The 23,461-nt window shown below is 29.1% G+C and overlaps 2 protein-coding genes across 3 annotated transcripts; both read right to left on the bottom strand.

Annotated features, from left to right (window-relative positions):
- Positions 1–664: 664 nt before the first annotated feature.
- LOC105254366 (hexokinase-2) lies at positions 665–13,771 on the bottom strand. The gene is made up of 10 exons (XM_011262995.3): positions 13,513–13,771; positions 7,228–7,331; positions 3,988–4,141; positions 3,116–3,334; positions 2,527–2,846; positions 2,185–2,297; positions 1,530–1,688; positions 1,320–1,459; positions 1,110–1,243; positions 665–920 (listed from the first exon to the last, which is right to left on the bottom strand). Exons 2-10 carry the CDS (start codon positions 7,309–7,311, stop codon positions 831–833), a joined length of 1,413 nt encoding a protein of 470 aa, XP_011261297.1. The 5' UTR covers positions 7,312–7,331; positions 13,513–13,771; the 3' UTR covers positions 665–830.
- Positions 13,772–16,798: 3,027 nt separating this feature from the next.
- LOC105254365 (intraflagellar transport protein 88 homolog) lies at positions 16,799–22,280 on the bottom strand. 2 transcript variants are annotated; one of them, XM_025406021.1, is made up of 14 exons: positions 22,106–22,280; positions 21,885–21,935; positions 21,230–21,399; positions 20,912–21,107; positions 20,612–20,829; positions 20,267–20,498; positions 19,711–19,868; positions 19,431–19,617; positions 19,029–19,363; positions 18,747–18,858; positions 18,560–18,628; positions 18,173–18,473; positions 17,670–17,786; positions 16,799–17,013 (listed from the first exon to the last, which is right to left on the bottom strand). In XM_025406021.1, exons 1-14 carry the CDS (start codon positions 22,232–22,234, stop codon positions 16,898–16,900), a joined length of 2,391 nt encoding a protein of 796 aa, XP_025261806.1. In that variant the 5' UTR covers positions 22,235–22,280; the 3' UTR covers positions 16,799–16,897. The 2 variants fall into 2 exon arrangements, with proteins under 2 accessions (XP_025261806.1, XP_025261807.1); XM_025406022.1 differs by lacking the exon at positions 16,799–17,013 and adding an exon at positions 17,211–17,346.
- Positions 22,281–23,461: the final 1,181 nt, after the last annotated feature.

Raw genomic sequence — 23,461 nt, 5'->3', positions numbered from 1 at the left:
ATTTTAAAATAAAATATTTTTTTTCTAAAGTCTTAAACATCATTTTAAAATATTATTGTTGATTAAAGTATTATTGTATATTGTCTTAGATATAAGTAGGAACATATAAGTTTTCTTTAAACATTTTGAATTTTTTAAAAATAGTTAAAATTTTATATACAATTAATAACATATTGACAAAACTTCCCGTGAGAAAATTACTTATTATTATATATTCAACTTTTTATTACAACTTTTTATTATATTTTTTATACTAATATAACTTTTTATTACAACTTTTTATTATATTTTTTATTATAACAATTTAATTTCTTTTGTACAAAAAAGAACATTTACAATACGCAACAATTTTTAACTTTGCAAACGTGTATATACGTTTCAATTGTGATTTCATTTAGCAAATAATTATTAATCATAATTAATAATTATAATAAATATATATATATATCATTTTATTGTATCGATAATCCATTTCTCATGATTCTTCTTATTATACTTGACGAGCATATATTTATTTCTCTAAAATGGCACACGCACGCGTTTCCCGCATTGTTCAATCGATCGATACCCCTATCTTTTTCACATCTGTACAAAATCGATACAAGTATATTCTAATGCAATTCCATAATGCATTTTCACCTAGATTAATTTCAATCGTCACTTGTACAATACATTATAATCCGATGCAAATATTGATCGAAGGGATTGATATTGACAGATACTAAAAGAAAATTATGATATTGTAATTTAGGACCTGTTGAAATATTTCTGACTATCGACTTGCATATTGTTTTGCGACGATAACTGTGACAATTCTAGTGTATTCGCGATTATTGTAATCGCTTCTGGAGTCGTTGTGCAATAGCAGCAATAAGTGCAGCACCTTTGCCGCTTCCATCTTCCGCGTGGATTAATTTGAACTGCACATTCAAAAAATAAATAAATTATTAAAGGAAAAGAAATTATATCAAAATAATGAAAACTTGTAAAAAACCTGCATAATAAAAAATAATTATTTTCTATCTTTATAAAGAGAAAGAGCATGAAAAATGTTACATTATTAATGTCAGGTATAGTGAATTTAGAATTTTAGAAACAGTTTTACATACCTGTCGTCCCGGGGTGAGTAATGAGATATATTGCTTTATCCAGTTTTCTAATCGAGGATGATGTTTATAAAGGGATCCATCTACGGCAATCGTGACTTGTTCCTTATCAATACGATCCAATAAACTCGCGAGACCTTCAACAAAAATCATCAATGAGATGTTATGTTTACATAGAGTTGCAGTTTTTTCAAAATAACTTTATTAACGTACATATTGATACCAAAAGAGCCGCTCGATTAGAAGCAACTTCGCACACATATTGAACAATATTGATATCGTCTTCATCTGGAATGATGCCAAATTTCTTGAGAACCTCCTTGGTATTGCTGTTACCGCCATCAATAGAGTCCCTGAAATAAAACGATAAGTTCGTTATATATTATGAATTTTTATGGATTAAAAGATCGATTGGAGACTTACTGTTCGATATGTGACACCAGATCAGTAGTAAGATTGCCAGGTATCAAAAGGCCATTTAGTACAGTTTCTCCTACAAATAACAGCCCCTCTTTGATCAACCTCACAAGTATCACGCGTACCACTTCACCGAGATATTTGCCAGCAATATACTTTTCAAATCTAAAGAAAGAAGTTATAATGATATAAACAAGGATTTTTTAGATATTAAAATTAGCGTCTTGGGAACTAATTTTGTTCCAAGAACTCTTGTATAAGATTTCTTTGCATATCTTTCTTTAAAATTCTTCTTATATAAGAGGATAAAGAAGTTATCGGAAAAATTTTATTTATCGTTGACATTCACCGTTATCGTTATTTATCTATTAAAAACACTAATTGTTAAATTATTAAATTTAACTTTAAATTAAACTTTAAATTAACTTTAAATTTAACTTTTTAAATTATTAAATTTTAATTATAGTCAATTTTAATTAATCAAGCTTGATATCCAAAATCTTAATTTTTTTTCGTACAGATAAACCAGTTGTGACAAACTCTGTTGTAATTCGGACAAACTGATATGATATTATCAGAAATAATATCCACTCTACGTGCGCACACAAACAGAATAATTATAGCATAATTACAGATAATGCAACCAGTTTTGTCCACTTACGTAAACGAATTCACGATAAGAGAATTGGCGTCGTTTTCGCGATCGAAATCCGTTTTGATGAAGTCCAAAACACCGTTGTCGCCGAAAGCACCCCACTCAATATCAATGATAACCTAGAGTAATGAAGAAACCGATAATTTAGGCCGATAATTTATGGCTATACATATGATAAATAATAATAATAAAAGTATATAAAAAATTATTAAATAAATAATTTAAAAAATTTATAAATGTTAAAATTATTTTAAATTTAAAAATAAACTGTGCGCTATATTGTTTTTTAAGAATATCTTTATCGAATAAGAAATCGATCTCAAAAAATTTGCGATATTCGATACTCACTTCTCTCTCACCGTGTCTTTCAGTCTCCCAATGCTCGACCCGGTCGGCTCGTTCCAGATAGCAGGCGTTGCTGCCAGTTCCTAGAATAAGTCCGATCGCTACATTGTGATCCAATGTCGAACCCTGTACTAAGGTACCCGTGGTATCGTTTAGGACTGCAACAACCTTCACCTTCGTATCGGCTCGTCGGTCTAAGGCTTCTCGCAATAGTTTTACAATATCCTTATTCACGCTATCGGGACAGTTGAAAGTCTTGGTCCATGTCACGAGAATACCAACATCCAGCGAATGTTGAATCATTGGAAATGAGAATGTGAAACCTGCATAGACGAAGCTCATCAGAGTTGGAAGTGGAAAGAATGTGAAGTGTAAATAATGATTCAAAGTGTAGATAATTATGCTAATATAACTGGCTATTAATATATAATATTTCCGTTAGTTTCCTACAACAGAAAAAAAATTTTTTCTACAATATGTCATCGCGAGATTGTTATTTATATTTATAAACAATTGTGCGATGACTCGCGTTTAATTAAAGATTTCGCGTGTTCAATAGAGATAGAATATAGATATCAAAGGGTCAATTTACCGAGAGGAAGCTCTACGTCCTGAAGACCCTGAGCGATGACGAAATCACTGACACATTCAGCCAGATAATCAAACAGAGGGATTGCTGAACCGACCCTTAACTCAGATCCAATGTAGTATCGCTTCACTTCTTGTCGTATGGGAGCACCGTGAGCCAATTCCAACAGAAGTACACGAAAGTTGGTGCCGCCAAGATCGAGAGCCAAATAGAGACCTTCCTCTGCAAGTATTCAAATATGCATTCTAAAATCTTTCAATATTAAATATAATAGTATAAAATAGGATAAAATTTTGCGTTTTCTTTCCTTTTTCCTATTTTTCCCATTTTTAATGAAATAATATTTCTTATATATATGATTATATATAAATAATTTAAAATAAAAGTTTATATATAGATTTACTTATATAACAGATTATATAAAGTTTATGTAAAAGGTTATATAAATTATATCAGAAAACTAAGAAATATATTTTTCTTACGTTGATGTTGATTATGATAATGATTAAAATATATTAAGTATATTTTACAAAATAGCTTTATATAAATCTTGTAAATATATTTCAGATACTCCTTCTTTTTATTCGGTATAAAAATATTATTAAAAATCTCAGCATGTGACATTTATAGACATTTATAGACTAAAGATTAATTATCCATAATAATTAAATCGACACATTATAATATTTTGACTAAACATTTTACTTTATCGTCAACGTAAGATATTAATTAGATGTAAATTAATTTCGTTTTCTGTATCTTTGTCGAAAATGTCTTTGCTAAGTAGTGGTAAAGCTTATAATAGGAAATGTAAAGTGCACGATACATATATGCTATCTCATTGCGGGATTAAATACGGGAACTTCATTAATGACCTGTTCCATCGAGCAGTTCCGGTATATAGGTGTTTTCCATTTGTAATGAAGAGGATTGTAGATGGATTCCCTTATTCATTTCCGAAATAAAAACATCTTGTATCTTCCTGGCGGTTGCCGCGGAGAATCGCATCTTCGCTGTATAATTCTCAATCTGCAATCAGAATTTTTTGTCTTTTAAAAAGCATGTTACACGTGCACGTGATACATATTTCGTAATAATCTTTATATTAATCTATGTTATTGCTGTCACGCAACAAAAAAAGTGCAATTCGTAAATCTTGACGATATCTCGACATATATATGTCATGGAACTTCGAACACGATGCATTATTTACAACGTCGCATTATGTATTACGCAATTTCTGACAAGAGTCTAAATAGATAGATCAAAGAGAGATAGCAATGCTTGTTTATAACGTACAAAGCCTGAGAGAATTAATTATATTTAACAAACAAAAGATTTATTCCGGATGAACATAACGTGGTTTCTTACGGAATCATTAAATTATCATCTAGTTATTGTGTACATTCTAATCACGTGCATCAAGGACAGTTATTTATTATTATTCATAAGTATAATATAGGAAATATAATGAATTTACATAATATAATATTAATATAATATTACATTATGTAAATTCTCTCTCTTTCATTATATTTCTCATATGACAGCAGAATTTACATAATATAATATAATCCCATTATATAATATAATATAATAGAATTTACATAATATAATATAATCTCATAACTATAATAATATGGGAAATATAACGAATTTACATAATATAATTATTAATATAATGAATTTACATAAATTATTTTTCTTACATAATAAATTAATAGTTTTTAAAAAAAGCATATATTTATTACTCCTTTGAATATCATGCATTTCTAGAAGACTGTACTATATTCCGTTTTTATCGAAGCAAATACATAAACGCAGTAAACTGTGGGAAAATGCTAAACATAAAAAAATGCATATTCGCAAACTTTCGATCTATAATAACTTCTTTATATCGCGTCTAAAAAAGTACAGTTTTATTTTCTAAAGAAGTACATGATATTTAGGCTTAACTTAGAAATATTATTATAGTATTAATTTTCATTTTAATGGATTACTTTATAAATGGATATTAATTTTCCAGAGATTTATCTGATGAAATATAAATTTTTGCGTCATACAATTCTCGCTGAATGTTCGTTTTACAATCGAAAGATTTTTCCATAAAAATGAAATTGCTTCGTAATTGTAAATGTAGAAAAAAAGTTGTTATGGATAATATATAAGCCAAAGATCAGTTTCTTTCCCTCGATTCGATTGGTTGTCCAGGAGTTGTCCAGAGTCCACATTGTTATCTATACCGATAAACTGTTAACATGCCTTGAACTTTTAATAACAGGATTACCTCTCGATAACCCTGCAGTTTAGAGAACGATAAAAATTGACAATATATGACGTTTAAGCCATGATAACCCGAAATCCGATTTAATCCTGTTTCTCGATGCGAAGCACACGAACGTAACTGCGACGTACAATATTATGTCAATATTAAGTCAAAATTTTGTTCATTTTCAAGCTTAATTTTCTCATGTTTGTAGTATTTAGAAGATTTCGATAGATTTCATTTATATAGAAAAACTAAGTTCCTATATATAAAAATATATATTTGTACCAAATAAGCAATAAACGAATAAATTTCCCATTTAAAAATTTAAAAGAGGAGTTTTCGCTAAAGCAATATATTAGATAGTTTTAGAAAAGAAGAGATCTGATTGCTTAAAATATCAAAATAGATGTTGGATTATAAATTGAAAGTAAAATTTCGATTCGATGTATACACAGATATGCAATTCTCTTTCTCTTTTTGAACATATATAATGAGCTTTTTTTATTTTTTCTGATGCTTCAAATTTTGGAGATGGTATATGTGAACTTATTAAAAGGAAGTCATCAAGAAAATGCACAAAGACACGTAAGACATATTGCACCTTTAATAACGTATTTTTTATTAATTATTATTTTTATTTTCAGGTAAATAATATTTACATATGGCAAACGATAAATGTAATAATAGGAAATAATTTATATCTCGATTTATATTTTGATTTATATCTCGAATATTCTTCAGAAGTTACTTTATCAAGATTTATTTGATTTAAGATCCAAGATATCTGTCGAAAATACTAATGTGTCCAATCTCCTTATGCATTACGTAATAACGTAATATTGTGTAATAACTTGTTACAATTCAATATAGCGATCAGATCGAGTATAAAGTCTTTTTTCTTTTTTCAATAAAAATGTTGTTTTCAATAGAAAAGGTCTTATTACATTCAACGTTTTGTATCTGATGACATGTAATACATGTCATACAATATTTAATCGTATACGTGATACAATTAGCATAATTAATAAATGAGAAAATATCTATACAATCGTTTCGTGTCACTAAACTTTGAATTAATATTGCAAGGGTAATGATTTCACTTGTTTTGCCACTTATATATTTGAGAACTGTGTTAATAACGAAATGCAATAATTGGAAGATCATTTTCTCTCTACGTGTCATGAAAAGACGATAGGAATAATGCTTTATCAGAAAACAAATTTAGATATCTAAACAAAGTATACCTTTTCTTTACTTCATATATTTTATTCTGTTTCAATCAAACTACATTTTTACTACATTTTATTTTAAATACATTATTTGTAAAAGGAGGAGAGAATTGTTTATATCTGACAATAAATTTGTATGATTTTTATATCAAATATTCGTTTAGTCGTATTAAAGGGAAATAACAATAATTTTAAAAAATGACTGGAAAAGTGGAATTAATGACACGTAAGACATATTGCACCTTTAATAAAGTAATTTTTGTTAATTATTATTTTTATTTTCAGGTAAATAATATTTACATATGGCAAACGATAAATGTAATAATAGGAAGTAATTTATTTGCAATTTTTCTATTTTCTTAACGAGAGAATTCGTTGAAAAATGTGTGTTGATCGTCTTTGTTATTTACATACATTTTTATATCTCATGGTTCTGATATAATATCAGCCTTCAACTGCATCATACGATAAGTGTAAGGGAGCAGAAGTTCAGGGTAAATAATTTATGAAATTAAGCGTTTAAAATGTGAGATAAATCTTATAAGATAAACATAAGCGTTACGTATACGTTTACGAAATTGCATCGGCTATAAAATTCAAACATGCGTTATACTCACTTTTTGTCGTCTCACATCGTCAGAAAGTATCAGCGGCGATACTTGAATCGCCTCGTGGAGCGCATGGTCCGTTGGAACGACCATGTCGAAACCTTATCGAATTTCTTGAAAAAAAGAGAAAATATTGATTTATAAGCAGGAAAATGTTTATAAAACATCAGAGTTAACTCGAGGCAACAGTAGCAAAATAAGAGATATCTCGTTTTAATCACATATACACTGAGAAAAATCATTTGATTGTACCAATAAGACATATCTGATAGAAGGCATGGCTAAACCAAGCAGAATTTCTAGATATCACGATAAGACTCTATTTTTTAGTTTAATAGACTTTACATTATAAAGATTTGGTTAGTATCTTCTAGTTGGATCTTCTGTTGAAACTTCTTGTTTTATTAATTTTATTAACATGGACACAGTGATCTTTGTAAATTTAGTATTATTACCAATAAAATTTGGTAAATTTAACAGGAAGACATTAATCGTACTCATCTGGCAATTCCTAAAGGAATTCTGTTCTATTTCCAACAGACATACTGGTCGAATCTATCAGATTTCTATCAATATTTTGAAATAATTTCAAAATAATTAGCAATGTTTATTCATTCCCTAAATTATAAAAATATATAAAAAAGAACTAATATGAAATAGAAAAACTTATGTAAAAATTTGTATCATTGAAAAGAAATGGTATTAAAGGAATAAAGGTGCTATCAAAGACGATATTTCATCTCAAAAAAAAATCTAAAAGATACTTCATGCCTCTAATAAAATTTTACTGCCAATAGAATACAATCTATCGGTGTGTTACATAAATGCTTACAATATACTGATTAGACTCTAAATAAAATGTTGTAATGTTTATCACGTAGACATAACGTATACTTTCTTAATAATCGTTTTTCTATTATCACGAGACGGTTTAGTAATATGCATCCGCCAGTTTATACGCCGTAAGTGTAACTTTATATATCGGAAGGGTCGGTAAACGGTCAGAGCTTTATCAATACGTGTGACGCATGATACGCATGACTATGAACACAGTCGTTATCTATCTATAGAGTATTATATTCTCTTCTTCTAAACGAAAGATTGACAATATTCTCTCTTCTAATTTAAGTCAATTTTCTTTAATAATTTTCCTGATTATATATAACTTGAACTTTTTATATAATTAAATAATTAAATAATTTCTTCGGCCCATATAAATTTTATATATATATATATATATATATATATATATTTTACTCTTAACATAATTTAATTATCTTAATTAATTTTAAAAATTCTTAAAAAAATTTTATAATTGTAAGAAGATAAAATATATAGATAATAGATAAAAATATAAAGGGTAAAAATCTCTAAATTATTTCTTTTTTATTATTTTTTTAAATTAAATATCCTTAGCTACGATAAGCTTTAAATTGATTTATTAAAAAAACAAAAATTCTCAAATAACATTATTTTACTTATTACTGATGTGAAGTTAAAAAAATATTAGACATGTTACTTATATAGCAAATGTGTGATTAAACTTAATAAAGTCGTACGATATGCAATAATCAATTATGTTTATTTTTTTCATGTGAATTATAATGATTAGTTTAAGATACGTAATTTCTGATAACATGATGTATTATGCTTATAAATCGTGAGTCGACTGAGATATAATCCCCCTCACTGTAACGTATCATTGAGTATTGATGTAAATGAATTTCATGCGTTGTCGATTAATAGGAATCCGAAAAAGTGGAACGCGTTGCATCAGCGATTATGCATGAAAAAAATACTTAATTAGCTAAATGCTTCATGATAAACTGTGATAAACTGTACTAAAACATCACCGAATTTTAAATATATGAGTATATAAAATATGATGTGAAGAATGCAACGTATTAGTAAAATAATAATGAACTATTATGGTCTCAAATGAGCTATATTAAAATATCGAAAAAGAAGAAACACTTTAATTTTACTTTATATATAGTTTGTTGTTAGGACAGCCTGGCTTTCAACCGGTTTACCAATAACGATTCTTAATCAAACTCGATCGTTCATTCGAATGAATATTAATTTAGCCACGAGCATTTGAATATCAATTCAATCGAGTAATATCGATGGTAATGATATGTAGTAGTATTACATTATATGTGTAACAACGCGTTTATCAACGACCATTTACATATAATAGCGAAGCCATCTTTTCAGTCCGTTTGATTGTTTCAGATAGCGTATCATCGTTATGCATAATTGTTCTCATTTTTACTCGTTACTCGCACCTACTCCAATTTTATTCTCAAGACGATTCGAAGAAATTCTGCTCTCGTTATAGTATTTAGTTTGAATATACATTTAACGCAATATATATGCCCATTGCATACTTATAGAAATCTGTAGAAAATTTTGCACATGTAATTAAATAATTTACTCCAATAAAAAACGAGTCGATGATTTCTATAAAAAAAAATTCATTCTTAATTGATTTAATATAAAAATTCGATATTGTAATAGAAAGAGTTGAAAATTTAAATTGACGTAAATGAGCATATTTATTTGTCAGCTGTAACACGATCTTGACAGTAAAAGACGATTTTACGACGAGAATCAGGTAGACGAGAAAAGCAAAGCTAGAATATTCTTTCCTGGCTGTAAACTGATGGCGAATGAGACTCCATTGAAATCAATTGGAAGGTGCAAAACGTCAACCGAGATAATTCAGCCAGTTGACCTGCCGTGACGATTTTAATCCAGAGCGCAACACGCACACTCGTTTGTCCTTTCAAGCCCGCTATTTCACAGACTGCGCCTTTTTCATCTCTGTAAACGGGCGACGCCGTTTCTTGCCACTTTGCCATCGACCATCCATCCTTCATTTATCACACTCTACGACCATCAGCGTATCAGATTAACGAATCTGACGTAAGCATAACATTGTTCGTGCCGCGACATTAATGAAGCTGCAAGGATTCTAAATAATTTATCTTGCAACTTTATCAATACTGTATAAATGTTGCGTAAAATATTTCACGATTTAGATTATATGTTTTAATTCTATTTTTATACAAATTTTATTTATATATATTTAAAATATTTTTTAAAGTATTGTTATATTAAATATCTTATAATAATTATATGTATGTAATATCTCAAATCAAAGTTTTATTCATTTAAATAATTAACTGAAAAATAAAATGCAGGAATTACAATTCTTAAATTATAATTCCAAAATAAACAGCTATTTATATCATAATATTTTTAAAAGAAAAATGTACCAATTTTACGAGAAACATTATATACATCAAATACACTTATTACGAAGAGAAAAAACATCTCGTATTTGAGCAGATGAATATGTCGCATTCGTAGTATATTTTAACTCCTTTAAAATCAAATGCGAAAATTTATCGAGTTATAGAATCGAAGTAAAAAATTTTATCTTTTACAAGTAAAAATATTAATTATTTCTCAGTTAAAGTGAAATCAAACTTTTTTTAAATTCAATCTTCCACTTTCTAACGAGATTTTATTGTATTTTCGAGATAAAGTGAGATAAAATCAGGATAAAATAAAACCAGGAAATGCAACGTATAATTTATCTTCGTTGAGAATGAAAGAGTAATACTGTCTGTATGTACATACATACTCCAACTTATTCGATATTGTACAACTCTTGAGAGATTAGGCCTGGCTTCAAGTGCACTCTGGTTATCTAATCGAGTGCGCTTCCCCAAAGAGCTGCCTACCGTTTGAATAATGAAGCTTTCGTAATTCATGACTATTATCAGCGAGGCACCGAATAAATTCTAGTGAGATGCGTAGATGTCAAATGCAAGAACACGTAAGTGTCAAACAGGGCATTCTCGGATGCGTTTGCCACTGAACATATTTATCGCGTATTTCACTCGCAGATTTAAGACTAGATTAGATAAATTTTTACGAATAATTGCAATCAAAAGAGAAATATCTTTTTAAGAGATTCGCGAGACAGTGATACGATAAGAATAATTTTATCTATCATGGGTTAGCAGAGATTTTAAATATTTAGAGATTTTTTAGAGCATATTTTAAATAAGATTTATAAAAACACATACGAAAACTGAAACCAAGCTCTTGGAACGAAGATAAGAGGCATAAAGTTGCAGAAATGATATCACGTGGTGTCAAATGATAACGTACTGTCAAGTGAACCAAGCGCAACGGATGTCACGCGAATTGACGTACAATGATTTTTATTACGATCTTTATTTGTAATTGTAATTGGAGCCGTAATAATATATCGTCGGCGTGAAAAACACAGGATACGATTCGATATCATCTGTCATTTGGTAAGAACGACGGAAACGATCGAGATATCACCGCTAACGATCTTACATTAATTGTGTGACGATTTCGAAACTCTTATGAGTGGAAAAAATACGAGACGCGCGGCGATAAACAGCCGCGGCAGATTGTATTTTCGATCGAGAGACCTTGCGTATATTTTACGACGACCACGCTATCGCAGGTGGAAGAAACCTTAATACGCTCTCGGAGTACGTAACTTTGCCGGAACGTTCGCGCTTTTGTGCGAAAATTTTTGCGCGATTTCGTTTGCGCTTCTCAAATAAACGCGCGTCGTTAAATCATATTAACTGGTGGCGAAAGAATTTTTCTTTTAGAAGATGCGAATTTAACGTAATATGATAATTTCAAGTGATGTAATTCAAAATGTAACTTTTTTTGCAATTTTAACTGAGAAATGTCAAAAATTAAATTTTACTTATAATGAGATATACAACACATACGTTTACGTAATATCTAGACAGTCACGATGATTCGATTTGTTGATTGATAAATACATATCGAGATAGTTAAATGCCTCCTGCAAAGTATAAAAATTCCAATGTAATCTCATCGCAAATATCGTGGAATTTTTTAAAATTTCTTCCATTTCTTTTCAATTGCTTATCGTAAGCACATATTATTATAATGAGACAAAAGGAGCTACTTAACGTTTGCGAGATCGATAATTAAATCTCCAATCTACAGACAATCTAAAAATGTTATCGGTGAAGTAATTTAGCGTTTATCGTCCTGATAACATGATGATTCCGCGGTTGACTAGAAAAAAATAGAGAAGCGGAAATTATAAATATTTATAAGGAGATTCTCTGTCGCGCGACTACATTCCACGTTTCTAATGTCACGTGTTACAACACGGTAATGCCCGACGAGACAAGGTATGCAACGTGTTTAATATTTCAAGGACCCACGTGGTTCTCTCGCCGGCAAAGTAAACATCGCAAAAACGGGCTCGCTGGGGGATCTGATATCTAAAACGCGATGACGCTTTGATTGTTGGAGTAAGAGCCGATGTTTGCGAGTTTGAACGAGGGCCAAATTGGAGCGATGATAAATCTCGATAAATTAATTCGCAAAATATTGCCTCGCGATTCGCGATCTGCCTATCTCGTTGGAAAACGTCTCGTTGGAAATACGTCCTTGTAATCGCCGCGACTTATCGACAAAAAAGATACCATTAACCGTTGATTTCTCTAATAATGTGACCTCGTTTAATTTTTGTAGTGATCATTCCAACATTATGTGGAAGAAGAAATGGCTCTTGTATCGAATAATCTATTTTGAGAGCAATAGTCATAAGTCATTCTAATCGGAATATATCGCTCGTAAATTCAAATTCAAATCGCCTGTTACAATGTCAAGAGCAGTACCTTGGAAGTGACCCGAATTGAAAGACCAAGTTCCGCGATTCATCGATCCTACATCGATGCATATTATATATATGTGAATATTTTCTTCAAGCAAAAATATCGGAAAAAAGCCTATGCGTTTTTTTTTTAAAAAAAGAAACATGTATCAAAAAAATAAATTTTTATATCAGACTATTTTAAAAAAGTTTAAAAAAAAAATATATATATATATTATATGTTTATATCAACGAGTTTGTAATTATTGAAAAAAAGATAATCATGATTGAAAGTCCTTTTCAAAAGGATCAGAGTATAATTTCCATAATGGAATCATGCCACCCGTCTTTATGCTATATACAATCGATTATCATATACATTTATAGAAGAGCGTCCCGTCAAAACAAGTCTCGAAACTAAACATCCTGTATTGAAAATCGGCAGAAGAAAGACAGGTACTTTCTCGAAGAAACCTCAACTACGCCGCTGCTCTCGTGAATCGATATCGACAAGTGAATGGTTTTTCTCCAGCGAGATCGAAGAACGCGTTCTTAACAGAGATTACCTAACTCGCGATTTTGATCGAGATAAAACGTACCTGGATCTCGTGCACGCGCTTCCGTTTTAGCGATGTCCCTCGATACCGACCTCGATGTCGATCAAGATGAGCGAAATGAATGGACGCAGGACCAAGGGACCTCCTCGGACGCAACACACGCATAGACGAGACTCCTGGAAATGTGCCCGCGACGACTGGTCGACGAGCGATGACTGGCCGACTGGTCGTGCCTCCCGACGAGCTTCCCCCGCGTATCACACGATCAACCAACCGGCCGGCTCGCGCCATCCACCACTACTGGCCGAGCGCGTCACGATAGCGCGTAAATCGCGGGCATGCGAGAGGTCGCGGCGCGAGGCCCGCGTGACGTGTTCATGTAAACAGAGGCTCGACGTGCGAGTCGCCGAGCAGTGTCATATATACGGCACGATTGTTTTTATATTATTATTGTTATACCGAACTCATGTTTATTGATAAATTCCGGAGTCTCGATTCCCGGAATCTTGAGAAATACTTGACCGCACATGTTATCTCCTCTCTCCCTTGCTTTCTCTTCGTGATTTTGACTTTATATTGATATTCCAAAACACGTGGCCGAGACAATACACACAAGTTTATTGTTAATTCAATTCATTCATTTTGTTCTCAAGTTTTGTAGAATTTTCAAATTAAAATTGCTTCAGTTCGTAATAAAACAAAATTTAAAATAAAATAAAATAAACCCTAACAACACGCATGTCCAAAAGATGTCCAGAGATCATCGAGAGGACATCCAGAGGACATAAAATATCCTTTGGCTGTCCTCCAGATATTCTATGGACGTCTTTTGAACATATATGTTGTTAGGGAAGTTTCTTTTAGAACTACGCACATTTTGACAGTTGTTTATGTTTCTCATAATTTCCCGATATATCTTGAAATATTTATAAATGGAAAATCTTTCCGAAATCTTAATCCTAACAAGTCGATTTTGAAATGATTAAACATAAATTACGCTTAAGAAGTTACGCGGATTGATTAAATCGATACACGTGTATCGATTATCGATTGCTCGAGGACGAAGAATGTACTTTTGGTTGTTCAAGAGTAAATTCAAACGTTAAACCTAATCCTCATTCGGGCGAGCGAGAAGCGAGATAATTAATTGGACCTAGAAACTATTATTCATCGTTATTCATGTTACGCTAATTGGAATCTAACAATTAAAGGAATGTTGGAATCAGCTTTAACATTTAAAATGATCAATTAAGTCACTGTCACTAAGGATAAGGAAGCGGATGAATAGATGTCGCAAACAATTTAAAAATTTAAATTGAAAAAAGCCGGCTTTTTTATATATAAAAAAAATTTAATTCTTCTCTTCTCCTCTGACAAGTTCGTTTTCTTTTTACGAAAAAGAAATTACAAGAAATTTACAAACTGTATGAATTTTGATGGTATAGCATTTTATTATCATTAGTTGATTTTTTTAGCTGAATTTTTCCAAAAGATACAAATTTCTGAAAAACTATCTCAAATTATTTTTTGTGTGCAATATTTGAAAAAAATTTAAATCTTAAACAAAATAATTTAGATTAAAAAAGCCAAGCAAAATAATGTCGGATACGTTTACATCGCACGTGGTTTACGCATCGTGTGACAGCCGTATCAATCTATTCATTCTCTGCACATCAAACCCACGCATCATCTATTGTACACACACGTGGCTTTGCGCGAATCTGAATAAACTGATCCGATGTGTCCCCTGTCTTTTCATATTTCTCATTTGCTTTATCATCAAATTCAATTTTTTACCGCACGTTATCTGAAATGAAAAAAATAGTTATCTCGAATAAAAAAACCACAATCGGCATATTCCAGAAAGTATACATGAATGTGCGTAAACAAATTAAGAAGTAATATTGATTGGGCAATATTTTTAATTTTGACACAAAAATATCATATTTAAAAAATACAAGGATATAAAGTTTTTTAATAAATATAAATATAAATAAATATATATGTGTATATATATATATATTTATTTATATTATATATATATATATATATATATATATGTGTGTGTGTATTTTATATTTATATATATATATATATATATATATATATATATATATATAATATTGAAAGAAGATGTGATAAAAATTGGAAAAACACCTGATAAGAGAAAATCGTGTAATACATATGCGATGCATGGAAATGCGTATGAAATATACATAGATATATACGGGCAAGCAATAAAGTAACATCCGTTTCAACAGACTACATAAGCTGAATGGAGTTTGATTAGAACGGCCGATGTTTAAATTTAGACCGTTGCAATTGCCTGACTCTAACAGGCCTATATAAATCATTCCCCTTTAGTAAAGACCAATCTTACATCCTTAAATATGTTTTGATTGAATTGAATCGTGCTTCGTAATCGATTGAAAATATTTTACCAATTAAAAATTAAATAATGTGATATTAATCCTATAGCAAATAATAGACTTCATCGTGAATTTGAATATAAATATAATAAACTATTCGTGTGTAAAATTTATATACATTACACACATTATTAAAAATATATTTTAATATCATAAATCTTTATCTTAAAAGTAACATTATAATCTTGTATAAAGTCACTGTAATGACGACGATTTTATAATTCTGTAATACGCAACATCCGATAAAGAGATTCTACGAATTGCGGGGCGTTGACATAGGGTTAATAAGAGATGTCAAATATGACATCTCAGCATATGAACTAACTGTGCTTCAAAAATACAGTGGAGAACATTTCATTGCCGACGTGCCTTAGCAATTAATTTCTAAAAGTATTAATGCTTTAAACTCGATACAAATTTTATATATATATATATATATATATATATATATATATATATAAATTTATTATTAGATAAATAACTTAACATATAAAAAAAAGAGTCAAACTTTATTGTACATTTATGAACTATAGAACTGACATACTATTATAGAACTGATGCACAAAATATTTTATACTAATTGTGACATTAATATAAACATTTAACTGCAAAAATTTAACGATAATAACCTGTAATATTGTAAAAAAATAATTAAGCATCTAACACATGCGTACACACGACATTGTTACATAAATTTATCAAAATTACATTAAAGAAACTACATATTGCCAAGAATATTTAAGAATAAATAAAATAAGAATAATATAATTGATATAACATATATATTTATTATAATAAAATTGTCAATTTTTCACGATTCTCTTATTGTGATTTTATATTTTTGTTATTCTGGAATATAGTTTAATACAATTATGTAATTCAAATATTAATACGTGCTGTCATAACATAACTTATATTTTTTACTGCTTCCAATTAATTTAGTATTAGAAAATATATAAATCTATGTAACAATACAAATACATAACCAACACAAGTTACTACTCGGGCAATAGATCATCTCCAAGTTCCTCGTCACCAAAATCATCATCTCGTTTTCCGGCTGCTGTCATAGGCCGAGTAGGAAGAGGTCCTATAGGATCTACATAACTCGTACCTAAAAACAATTACAATTGCAAAGAAGAGAAAAACAAAAACTTTATACTTTTATAATTCTATTAATATTCGAATAAATAAGTGAATGATTAACATATTTTTAAACAGACTTGAAATTATATAATTATTATAAATATTACATATTAAACAAGGATTGATTCAATATATAAATATAACATAAATATCTAGTAATGTCAGTTCTTAGATTCAAAGCTGGAATCAGTAATATATCTGTTTGCCGAGTATTAAATGATAAAGAGGGAACAAGAATAAACTAGTAAAAGTGGCTGTTCATCCATCATTTATTCAATCCATTAGAGAGCCCGTGCACCACCTGTAGATCACTTTTACCGATGTTTATTTTCAATAGAAGTGTGCATAATGCTAAAGCATTAATAATTGAATAACCATTGAATTTTCCACGTGAATTACATAATGTTGTATTATAAAATATCTCACCAGAGTAATAAAATATTAAATTACTAGAGATATATATATATATATATATATATATATATATATATATATATAAAATATGAAAATAAAATCACAATATACACAATATATTTATACTCAAAACATTTTTAAAATTATTAAAGAGCGAAACAGAAAATATCAAAATATGTTTATATTTCAGGAAATTTTGGATGATTGTACCTTGATAATCGGTTCGGCCTGAGATCGGTCGTCGATCCGGACTTGGCCTGTGATCTGATAGTACACTCAGTCCTGAACCAGCTCGCGATGATGTTCCACTATTGCTTTTTCTAGATCCTGCATAAAATACGACCAAAATTTAATTACGAATTTAATTACGAATTTAATTACGATATATAAGTCAGAGAAAATAAATAATTATACCCGTACTTAATAAAAAGGAATAGTTGATAATAAAATATAATTTATTGGATAATTTATTGGATCTCGATGTTGAAATTTTTTTATAAATTCTATCTTTTTATAAGAAATTTAAATTTTTTTATAAAGACTTGCCTTTTTAAAAGACAAAAACGACTGATTGAAAAAAAAATCGCTAAATATATATATATATATATATATATATATATATATATATATATAAATTATTACAATATAAAACTTTAAATTGTTAATTAAAACATATATATTTGTTATTATGTTATTAATTAAAATGTACATACCTGTCGTGCCTGGCCTTGCTGAACCTTGCCTATCTTTTAATTCTTTAGCTTTCTCAGCCTTCTTCAATTCAGCTGCATACATTTGTGCTTCTTTCAAACCCATATCACTACATAATCTGATTAAAAATTTTAGGCATTCTATATTATCCGGAAATTTATTATGAATATCTTGATACTCCATGAGAGCTTTATGAAATTGTCCAGTGCGTCTTAAACATGCAGCAACCAATAATCTCCATCTTGGTTCGTCTGGCGCGAGTTCTACCGCTTTTTCAAAATAAGTCAACGCCTTTTCAGCAACCTTAAAGTAGAAATTTAAGAAATATATGTAGAATATTTCTTATTTATTATCAAAAGCAATATATTGTTAATAACAAGTATTTTTACCTGCATTGATATGAAATAGGATCCAATCCAGTCTATCACTTCAAAATTGGCAGGATAAAATCTGTGCGACTATAATAAGTATATATATAGTTAAATAATAAATATAATAAATATAAAATATTGATAATACAATTATAGACAATCAAAGATAACTTAATAAATAGAAATTAAAAAAATATACACTCACATCATTATAAAACTGAAACGCCTGTTGTTTATCTCCTATTGAATCATACAATTCTCCTAGTTTCTGTAAAACTCCTGGATCAGATGATAATATACCTAATAACTGATTATACCTGCAATATGTTTCAAATGCAAGACTCAAAATGTTCATAAATTAACGTAAAATTTTTATTTTTAAGTGAAATGATAACATTAGCATATAAATATAAAAAATAGTTATACAAAGTTTAAGAAAAATAATATAAAACAATAATAAAAAATAATGTATAATTCAATTTAATACCATTCAGATGCTTGATCCACATCGTTCATCAGCTGATATAAATGTCCTATTTGATATAAGGTTTGTGGATCATGCCTAACGATATTACGAATTTTCCAGAAACATTCTAAGGCCTCTTCATACATAGTCTGTTTTTTATATACTAAGCCCAAATTATAAAGAGCTTGTACATGACTAGCATCTGTTTCTAATGCACATAACAATAGTTCTCTAGCAATGTTCAATTCATCTTTTTTAATTGCACAAGCAGATAAATTAACATAGGCCGCTGCGTTATAAGCGTCAGCATTACGAGCTGCTTCGCCATATTTCTCAGCTTGATCGTAATCTCCTTGCTAAACAACAATTTTCTGGTTAAAGAAACAAACCGATATATAACAAATATTTGTAAATTTTACTCACGAGATAATAGATGAACGAAAGCATAGTTGCTGCCGCGCTGTTAGCTTTAGTATCGCGATTTTCGAACATCTTTAATGTATCTATGGCGAGTTGCGTTTCTCGATTATGCAAAAATACCATAGCTTTATTTATTTCTAAATCGGCGGCTAAAACACCATAAGCCGAGGATTTTATCGCATCAACACACCTAAAATATTTGCATAAATTTATATAAAGAATTTATATTAAGATATTACAATGTAATATATAATTTTTTAAATGTTAATTCTTTAAGATATACCAAGCAAATCCAGCTGTAAGTGTATCTTCAATAACGGGTGCTATAAGCTTTGCTGCACAAAGTATACTTTTTTCAGCTTCCAATTTCATTTCTTTTTCCAATATTGATAAGTTATCATTCCTTATAACTTCATTTAATATATTAGTTGCAGCATCATCCTATGCAATATAAATAAGAAAATATATAGATTAATATATATTAATAAATATATAATAAGTATACTCTTGATATTGACTAAAATATGACTTATAATTTATACATAAACAAAAAGTTATATGAATAAATATTCACATATAATCATCTCATTCAATTCCTACATGTAATAAAATAAAATATAATGAAAATAAATAATATAAAAAAAAGTTTAAATATTGAATATTTAGTGAAAAGAGATATTTTTAGTAAGAATGTGCCATTAGTAAGAATGTGCATTATGTGAAATATGTGCACCTTTATGGGTAATAAGTTGACACTGTGATACATGGTGCAGGTGCTGCCAATGTTTTGCGAAATATATAGCTTTAGTAAGCAAAGTACAATTGTGCCAACAACTCACAGGATTTATGCTATACTTGTCCTCCTGATCTACATTAAGTTGTACATCTAATAATTCTAAGAAAGCTCTTTTCATTTTATCGCGATGAGATAATGCAAAATGGCACAAAACAGCATGTAAGCCCGCTTTAAACTCAGCTCTTTCTCTCATCACCCATTCAAAGCTACTAGCCGCTTCTTCTAACCGACCCATTTGCACAAATAACATTCCCATGTTATGCATAATCTTTATTCTGTGAAATATTTGCCAAGTTTATAATATTATTGATAATGACATGAGGCAATTATATTCCTTGGCAGTTATCGAATGTAAATATCAATGGATCAATATAAATTCTTTAAAAACCTTAGATCCTTATGGACTGTTGGTGCTTGATCAAAGGCCATTCTATACATTTTAATAGCTTGGGATAATTGGCCCATTTTCACATAAATATTTCCCATATTGACTTTAAGTCTGGCACTATTGCTAAACATTCTGTTTCTTGTTATTGCCTGATAAGTTGCTATAGCCTCTGTGTACATCTCATTGTTTGTATATTGAACCGCCAAATTAAACAGCACCTATTGAAAAAGGAATTTAAAAAATTTATAAATATATATGTAGAATCAAATGTTAGAAATTTTAATGATTCAATGAACTTACAGCAAATGTCAAGTCTATATTATGATTATCACTGAGACCAGCTTGTTCTTGCAATCGTATAAGAGCTCTCTCTCTTGAAGAGGCTTCGCGCGCACGTTCTAAGGCGATCCGCATATTATTTTCAGAAGCTGCTTCTGCAGAGCTTTCTATCAATCCCATTATTTTTCTTTCTGCTGCTTTTATTTTTTCTTCCGGTCTTAAATTTTAAAAAAAAATTGTACAAAATATTTTAATATCATGCTCTTTAGTATATATGTGTGTATAATAAAAATATATTAAAATATACAAATAAATATACATAGAGATATTAAATCTTACGTGTCTTCTTTGTTAGTTTCCAATGGAGGTGCAGGACCTTTGGCGCTGCTTCCCATGTTGAGAGGATCAAAAGTCTGTCGACTAGTATAACCAGCACTTCTTACTGCTGTCATAGGTCTAAGTCCACCAGTCATAGGCTGCATGGATGTAGCAGTATCACTTCTCTGAAACTAGAAAAGTAAAAGCACTAAATAGATTATTAAACTTGGAACTTGTTATAAAAATTTTAATAATATATTATAATAAAAGTAATAAATCATAAAAGTATGACAAAAGCTAGAAAAGATTGTTTTCCTATCAATGCCAGACTCTTTAGTCAATTAATTTTTTTCTCTATGAAAATACAGATGTTATCTTGTCATTTTTATAATTTCTCAATTTTTAACACATTAGATAGTTCTTGTGTAATTAAATTAAAATGCTATTAAAATAAAGTTAATCTAAAATAAGCTAAAAGATACAACTTTGCCATTTACTTGTTTCTTTCATAATATAAAAACTTATTTCTTCTAATAACTTAAAAAATTATTTTTTTATGAATATTTCCTTAAAAAAAATTTTAAATAATTAATAACAAAGATTACTATTAAATAATATAATGGTAGGATATTGTTGTACTGTTAAACTAAATGCTATAAACTATATACTCTCTTACTCTGCTTGCTGTTCCTAAGCGCATTGCTGTACCCGGTGTCTTTGGAGTAAACTGTGAACAAATATCAAACAGTAAGAAATTAGTAAAATACAAGAAGTATTATTAACAATACTTTAAAATTTACTAATAAATAAATATTATATATATATATATTATAACAAGAAACCGACATTAGAATTCTTTTTGGCAATAAAAATATAATGACTTATCATCATACTTACTATTGATCTCTTTCCGTAACTTGTTTTGATAACCTCCTGAAATAATTCATCTTGCTCAAGATCCTTGTACACCGACGAGTAATCATTATATCCCGTATAAATGTCATCCTCAACATCTGCTGCAGCCATGGTTTATAATTTTTCACTTCACAATAGAATTGTAATTTTTCTTAGAATTTGTTTTATATACATATAATTATATGAGAATCAACCTATATACTTTTAAATAACTTATATTTTATATAAATTAAATAAAACTGTCTTTTAATAAAAAAAAAAACTCTAAAATTACAAAGAATAAAAGAAATGAAAGCTGAGGGATCACACCAAATTACATCAAATACAACCACAATCACATCAGACAGAGAGAAAACAGAGTTGTCATGGCCCGCTTTTATTTATTTTTTTTTTATTGAGCAATAAGCGCCCTCTGGCTAGCCGCCATACAGCTTGATACAATATCGTCTGTTGGTAAAATTTAGCAATAGGTAACAATATTAGAGTAATATAATAAATTTCTTTGGTACTATCGTAGCTACTAATTAAACTATAAAATTTTCTAACAATTTTAATACGTATAAGAAATGCTTAAACATAAAAAAAACATCAAAGTTAAATATGTAAAAAATGCCTGTAGTACACGAAATGCCTATGTATACGAAATGCCATCAGTGCAGTATAGCAAAACGCATATGTATATAAATATAAATAAATTTTTAATTTTAATTTTTTAAATAAATTTTGTGGTCCTCTCTTTCTTTCTCTCACTCTCTCTCTCTCTCTCTCTCTCTCTCTTTCGCTCTCTCTCTCTACACATATACACAAATAAACACATACACATATAATATATATATGTATATATAGTATAACGCTACAACTTTATTCTGAAATATCTGCGTTATGTTTAGAAATATATATATATATATATATATATATATATATATACATATATATATATATATATATATATATATATATATACATATATATATATATATATATATTCTATGTGTACATAAATACAGATATATTATCTCTTTTCGAAAGATTATGTTAACATTGAAAAATTTAAATATAATATATATATTTAATTAATTGATTCATATCTATTTATGTCGTATCACAAAGTAAGAAGTTAAAATTTGACTTCAATCCCGAAAAATATTGTGATTTTCCAATGTAATGTTCAAAGATAAAATAAATATTTTTCTATACATTCAATGTCATATTTATATATTTTTATTTACGAAAAAACAAAATGTCTGTTGTGGAATAAAAACCTTTTTAATCGTATTTCTATAAATCTTTTTAATTAGCAGTAAAATGATCTTTGATATTTATCAATCATTTTTTTAA

This window comes from Camponotus floridanus, unplaced genomic scaffold (assembly GCF_003227725.1).
Source record: "Camponotus floridanus strain SB8 unplaced genomic scaffold, Cflo_v7.5 scaffold13, whole genome shotgun sequence".
NCBI classification, from domain to species: Eukaryota; Metazoa; Arthropoda; class Insecta; order Hymenoptera; family Formicidae; genus Camponotus; species Camponotus floridanus.
Note: the sequence above shows the minus strand (reverse complement) of the source record. Positions and strands in the feature narration are given on the sequence as shown.